The 7,551-nt window shown below is 35.8% G+C and overlaps 1 protein-coding gene across 9 annotated transcripts in view; it reads right to left on the bottom strand.

Annotated features, from left to right (window-relative positions):
* Positions 1 to 4,603: 4,603 nt before the first annotated feature.
* ppip5k2 (diphosphoinositol pentakisphosphate kinase 2) overlaps positions 4,604 to 7,551 on the bottom strand; it is a 116,408-nt gene continuing 113,460 nt past the window's right edge. For 5 of the 9 annotated variants that reach the window (XM_063068612.1, XM_063068616.1, XM_063068615.1 and 2 more), the window contains one exon: positions 4,605 to 6,768. In XM_063068612.1, the coding sequence (XP_062924682.1) occupies positions 6,671 to 6,768 (98 nt within the window). In that variant the 3' untranslated portion in view covers positions 4,605 to 6,670. Of the gene's footprint in view, positions 6,830 to 7,551 lie in introns of all 9 variants that reach the window. The other 4 variants (XM_063068610.1, XM_063068611.1, XM_063068614.1 and 1 more) reach the window with 2 other exon arrangements.

The raw sequence follows: 7,551 nt of genomic DNA, 5'->3' as shown, positions 1-7,551 counted from the left end.
CTGTGGGCAAGAGTTTCGAATTAATCTCGTTTGTATTCCCATCCTCTGAACCACCCCCTTTCCCTCCTTCACACCCATACACTTTAGGAAGAGGGATGAAACTGAAATTATAGTTCAAATAGGATCTGATAATTAGTCATCAAGGGTATGGCGCAACCAGTACAATGAAAAGATAGATAGTGCGCTAGTTTCGCGTTCTAACAATGTAAAAAAAATCTTACCCATCATATGAGAGAAAGCCGCGCCGCACAGAGCCCTGCCCTTGAGGTGGCCTTTAACTGTGATGCTTACATTCCCTTACTGACCTGCCGTTTTCTCCTTAACCCTGCCAGTACCAACTCTTTAAATATCTGTCCAACTCATTTTTAAAATTTAACCAGCTTGCTCAGTTCCTTCGTGGGGAGTGTTTAATTCAAATCTATGAAAAGAAAATGTTCTCCCACTTTCTAAATCCTTTCCCAGTGATTTTAAAATTTGGCCCACAAGTAAAATTTCCCGTCAACACTAGCAATCATTATGAAACATTTTATTACGTTTGGCTTCCTCTGTTCCAAGGATAGTTAATACCTTTCCAACTAATTCGAAATGATGCTCCCTGCCCTCAGTATTAAGTAACATCTTGGTAAACCTACTCTGATTCCTTTGCATCTTTTACATCATTCCTAAAACGTAGAGCCATGATTGTTCACAAGGATCCAGCAGAGGCCTAACAAGTCATTTTCTCCCACTACTTTCTGCAAGGTGAGGGAAACAGATGAGCACACGAAGTAGTATATAAACTTTAGCCATTATTATACAAAACATTTTATCTGCACACATGCTAATACTGTACAATTGTAAAATAAATAATAATTACAGGTAATCTCGTATATACACACACACATATATAAACAAAACAGTTAATGTTAGGTATATTTGATGCACCTGATATTAATGCTGGGCCTTTGTGTTTTTGATGCACAAACTTGACGTTGTTGAAACCATTCTGAATGCTCTTTCAATATTTTGCGCATGCAAGGACTTCGGAATTCCCAGGAGTGAATGGAGAGTTGCATTTTCTTAGGAAGGCTTTGAAGCTTTATCCTCTGTCATTTTGTGAGAGTTCAGAATAAAGTACAGTTTGGGTGCCAATTGTCGGGCTGGCCATCCAAGTGTTACCTCCCGTACCTAATAAAGTGGTCACCAAGTATGTTCGTGGTCTTCTACTACTGTAGCCCATCCACTTCATATTGTGTCTTCAGAGATGCTCTTCTGCACAACACTGTTGTAAGACACGGTTATTTGAGTTACGGTCAGCTTTTCATCAGCTTGAACCAGTATGGCCATTGTTTCTGACCTCTCATTAACAAAGTGTTTTTGCCCACATTAACTACTGCTTGTTGTTTTTCACACCATTTTCTGTAAACGCGAAGAGTCTTTTGTGCACGAAAACCCCAGATCAGCAGTTTTGAAGATACTCAAATCACGACGTCTGACACCAACAACCATTACAGTCAAAGACATTTAGATCACATTTCTGCCCCATTCTCATCTTTGGTTTGAACAACTGAACACCCTGACCATGTCTGCATGCTTTTTATGCATTAAGTTGCTGCAACATGATTGCCTAATTAGATATTTACATAAACAAGCAAGTGTGCTGGTGTTACTTAAGAACATGGTCACTGAGTACGTTTCATTTGAGTTCTTTGAAATAATGGAAACATTTGATAAGGATGATGGAGTTAATGTTATGTGTGTGGATTTTCAGATGGCAACTGATGTTGTACCACTCAGCAAACTTGTTAGAATCAAATGCTGCGAAATTAACAGAATAGTGCAAGCACAGATATATGAATACAGAGACATGTAATTGATTCTCACATTGAAAACATATCTTTATTAGTGTTTAACAGGAGCAATTATTAAGACATTTTTATTATATTCTTGGGCATACTAAGCAAATTTTGTATTTTACAGCTTGAAAACAAACCAGTGATTTAGTAGGTAATAAGGATACAGATTTTAGGTGAACAGACTGGTGGGCATATGATAGACTGCTTTGTTGCAGAAAGGTGGGAACTGGAGTACTTTTGTAGGAAATATTAAAGAGGTAATATTGGAACCTAAAGGTGTAGTTTTGTAGGTGCAGGATAAGCTGAGAAGGCTGCTAGTAAGTTAGGAATCCCATGTCTCTTTAATAAAAATTAAAAGCAAAGTCATACTAAAACTTTATAACAACCAACCGGTCAGCAGCAGAGAGAAGAACAGATATGCAGTGAAATCAAACAAACGTAAAACTAAAAGATTAATCTTTTCAATTTCAATTTCTTCAACATTGGGAATACTTCAGTGTGAAATGCTGAGGGTGCAGCATCTTTAACGTGTGCCCAAGGGCTTTTTGAGCTAGGATGTAGATAGTCCTATTAGAGACGATACTGAATCAAATCATTGGAAATGTGACCAAGCATATGAGAGGCTGATGGGAGAACATTTTCGAGGTACTGACCATATTCCTCAATGTTGAAGCTTGTTACTTTTGTCAACAAGGATAGAGCAGAAAATGGGGTCCTGAACTTGGACAGAGCCTGATTTCAATATGGTAAGACTTGACATAGCAAAAATAAACTAGGAGAAACAAATTGCAGGCAAGTATACGGTTGCCCAGTGAGACACATTCAAAAATGAACCAGTGAGAGCTCAGAACCAACATGTTCTCCTAAATGTGAAGGCGAAGGAACCCTGGATGTCACAGGACATGGAGGATTGTGAGGTTTTGATTAATAAAGGTGGCTTATTGTAGGTTTAGTCATCTGGAAACAGGTGGGGCTTTATACTTAAAGCTTGATGCCTAAAAAAAGGATTATGAGGTTTAAGTGAGTGTGTGAAATGGCACCGGTGGGCACATTAAGGAAAATCTTGAAAAAACTGTTATAATTACATTAAGGTCATACAGGATCCAGGGAGCACAAGACCCATTAGCAATTGCAATGGCATTTTATGCATGGAACTGAAAGGTGTAGATGATGTTTCAAATGAATACTCGATATCTATATTTACCACGGGGAAAGAACATTGCAGTTGGAGAATTTGAGGAGGGGAATAGTGGAATTCTAGAACAAATTACAATCAAAATGATTAGGCATTAGATATCTTAAACATGAAGGCCTTAATGAGATGCATCTGTAGCTGCCTTGGGAGTCAAATATTGCTGGGCTCTGACACAAATTTTCGAATCTTCTCCATTCACAAAAGAAGTGCCAGATAACAAATGTGGTTGCTTTATGAAAAAAACAGCAGCAGAGATAAACCAGGTATTTATAAACCAGAGATTTTCCAACATCAGAGGCAGGGTTAATGTTAGAATTATTACCACTTCTTGCAGCTGGATACCTTTAAACCAACTTTTGGATACTTTTGGAAAGTTCTTACCATTTTTCCTGTTTTCTGCAGTTTGTCCACATTTCTTTATATTCTTTCCACTCAGTATATTGTTAATAATTTAAATATTTTTTGTATATACAAGATCAAAATCTTGTATATACATTCATCTTTTATACAATTTAAAAATACAATATCATTGTGCAAATAGTCATAGAAAAGTACACACAAAACCAGGCCTTTCAGCACATCTGATATGTGCCAAACCACAAAATACTTAATGATAGTACGTTATTTCAAAATATTTATAACTATGACATAGTTACAAATCAAATCAAGCAACATATTTGAGCTTCTTTATAAAAACATTTTAGTTTGCAATTTATTCATAAGGAACCAAAATGAAAGATTTCCCCATTCTGTACCACATCTTTGGCCAAGTACCAAGAGTTCTCAAAAAATGATTTCAGCAAGGTTGTGAAATTAAGAATGTTTCTTTTTAAAAAGAAAACACTATTTTATACAATTAGAGACCAAGTGATATTTTCATAACTGGCTACAAAACCCTGCAGTTTCAGTAGTCTGACTAAAACTGACACAGGTCATTATCACGGAAACAGATTCTGTTAAATCATTGGAATAAAAAGAAAGCGCAGTAGCGTCTCCACTTGCTAACCGATTTTTACAGGAGCATCATTGAGAGTGTTCTGACTGGCTGCAACACCATCTTGGATGGAAATTGCAAAACATTTGTCTGCAAGACCCTATAAAGAATTGCGAGATCTGCTGAGAGGATTATCAGGGACTCTCTTTCAACCCTCCAAAATATTTATCATGAGCAATACGTACACAGGGCCCTTAATATTGTGAATGATCCCTCCCATTCATCCAGCAATCTCTTTGATCCCCTACCATCATGCAGAAGGTACCGTAGCATTAAGAGAAGATGATTAGGATGTGAAACAGCTTCTTCCCCCAGGCTGTAAGACTATTGACTTTCATACCATCTCTCAGGTCTCAGCATATATGAAGTGTCAATAGCATATACTATTGTAAATGCACCTTATTATTTGTTAATTTATTGTGGTAATATCACCTTTGTCTTGTGAGTTATATGTACTGTATTGTGCACCTTGGTCTGGAGCGTTGTTTCGTTTGGTGGTATACATGTATATAATTAAATGACAATAAATCTGAACTTGATTGAAGGAACTGCTGAATAAATTCATTCAGAAATCTTTATAAACAGTTAAAAAAATTCTCTCTATACACAACTATACTTTAATGATACAACTCAGTAAACTGGTTTATTTCGTAAACTTGATACACTTATAATAGCGCTAATTTATAATAACAATTGAAATGTTGTCCAGAAGATACCAAATTATTGTTTAAAACTAGAGTTAACAATTAAAGGTGGTGAAATAGGCTCTCAAGTTACAAATAAAATATTCTCATTATATATTTTAAGTGGTTTAAAGAAACTGTAACATTACTCGAAACTTCACCGCATGCAGCAACCTCTGCAAGAGAAAATATTCCATAATCTGTAACCATGAGAATAATTCACACTGGGACAGAGTTGTCAGGAGGAAAGTAGTGAGTCTGTAACATATTTGCAGATAAAAATAAAAGTACTGACCTATATATACACATACATAAAATCTACTATACAAAACATATCTGCAATCCATTTCATATAAAAACATACAACCAGATTTATATTTTGAAAATTGTAACATTTCAAATTCAGTTTATTCACAGCTGAATCTGGAACATAAAATAACACTTTTTTTTTTAGAGATTTATTAATTTAGAAATGCATTTATTTATTGTGGATAAGCCCTTACGGCCCTTCGAGCTGCACCACCCCTCAATCCCGATTTACCCCAACCAAATCAAGGGACAATTTACAATCACCAATTAACCTACCCAGTACATCTTCGGACTGTGGGAGGAAAATGGAGGACCTAGAGAAAACCCCACGAATTCCATAGGGAGAACATACAACTCCTTACAGAGGATGCCAGGATTGAATTATGAACTCCGATACCTTAAGCTGTAATGGTGCCCTAAATTCCAGTAAACATCCTTAAAGCAGAGAAGCTTCACATTCATACAGTTAAACATTTTTGTTTTAACTTGACAGAAAAAAAAACTGCTTTAGATAGCTTGCATTCTTCAGAATAAAAATAACCCTGTGCCAGTTTAAACATGTTAGATAAATTTAAAAATATCTATCAGGTACCATAGTTTAAAATAGTTCTTTTAACCATGGAAAATTTGATGACTTTTTCATCTATATACATATACACATACATACAGACAAAAAAATTCATCAAAATTGCACATAATACTCTGATGTGAACCTCTGTCCACAGAAACTTATTTTATTTAGAGATTGAAATGACAAGTGTTGGTGGGAATTGAAACGAGGACAAATACATCCAGTTAAGTTTGTTGTGACCAAAAATATGGTGCAAACAATCCCTTTTTATGAGGTGGGGAAAGGGAATGGTGCCCACCAATCATACTTAAAATACCCTGGATTTTGTAGAGCACAAGAGGTAAATAGTTCAATCACTATTGTCAACTATAACAGCCACAAACTCAGAATTAGAAGTCTGTACAAGATATTACATCACACAGGATCATCCACTCTAACCTGCAGTATGTACTTTATAGGTATTCCAAATTGAAAATACAAACTGAAATAAAAGAATTGGACATCTCTGACAATTAAATTTCTTTCTACATTATCCTGTGAAAGTGATACAGGAATAAAACAAAATTAGCAAATTTTGCTTATAAAGAATGACAGCCAACCTTTCAACACAATGGATTTTTGGGGAATATATGTAATATAGTCTATAACACAGAAAAATTTCCAATAAAAAACTAATTAAATAAACTATCTTTGAAGTTAAGCTTGTAAAGGGATTCTTGATGTTCTGAATGAGATTTCTTTATGGTGCATATTTTCTATTGCAAGGTATTAGTATTTCTAGAAATGATGCACCTGTGGATCAAATAAAAAAATCTAGCATTTCAACCTTGGTTAAGTATGCAAGCCAAAACTCAATAGTTTTAAAACAACATATACATGACATTCTAACACCTATTGTTTTTATTAACCATATAATTTGACTTGGCATTTGCAAAATTGATAGTTTTTTTTTAAGTATTTGTCCACAAAGATAAAATTTTGCTGTTTCATTTTTGATATATCCATTCATTTCCACACTGACCAACTTAGTTTGGACTAGCTTACTTCTTTCGTTCATCAGCTTTATTTTCCTTTAATGCTTAATCAAGTTGTCATTTTGTCTCCTTGAACAACAGAGGGTGAATTTTCTGTTATTGAAGACTGCCTGGCAATAGGCACATCACTGGCGGATCCACCGGAGACTGCATAGCAAAAATGCAAGGAAATTCACCTTTAAGCGAAGTCACCTTTAAGTTAATTCACCTAAAAAGTAACATGACCTTTATTTAAAATTGCAAAGACATCAAGTCATTCACTTAAAGCAGCTGATTTTTGACTTTTAGCAAATAAGCATCAATTGTAAGAATGAAAACTGTTCATAAGGCATATAATCCAACAGGCTTTGTCAATAAGGCAAATAAATCAGCAAATTCAGCTGCACTTGCCAATGATTAGATGTTTGTCTTTATCTTAGAGGCCCTGCTGCTGCCCCCACTGCAGGTGGAGACAATAACTGAGTCACAAGTCAGCTCCCAGGCTGTCCTCATGGATTTTTCCCATCACTCATATCAAGGTCCTTTACAGAAAAAAGGGCAAGCGATTTCAATGTGATAGGAGAGCCACATGCAGTTACACACTGTTCAACTGCATTAACACAATTCAAGCACAAGCAAAAGGGTACACTGAAACTTCTGGGCATCTATATTTTTCACAGGAATAAATTCCCTGCCTTCTTTTATAAATACATCAACATAAGGAAACATAAACAGATAGAAACCTTATTTATAAGATATACTGGTATTTACTGATAAAGGAGCAGAATTTGTCCATTCAGTCTACTGAGTCTGCTCCATTTGATCATGGCTGATTTATCTTCCCCTTCAACCCCATCCTCCTGCCTTCTCCCCAGAGTTCCTGACAGCCTTACTGATCAAGAACCAAATGCACCTAATGACTTGGGCTCCACAGCCGTCCGTGGCAATGAA

Source organism: Mobula hypostoma, chromosome 16 (assembly GCF_963921235.1).
Source record: "Mobula hypostoma chromosome 16, sMobHyp1.1, whole genome shotgun sequence".
Lineage (NCBI taxonomy): Eukaryota > Metazoa > Chordata > Chondrichthyes > Myliobatiformes > Myliobatidae > Mobula > Mobula hypostoma.
The sequence above is the reverse complement of the archived record's forward strand: the minus strand, read 5'-3'. Positions and strand labels throughout refer to the sequence as shown.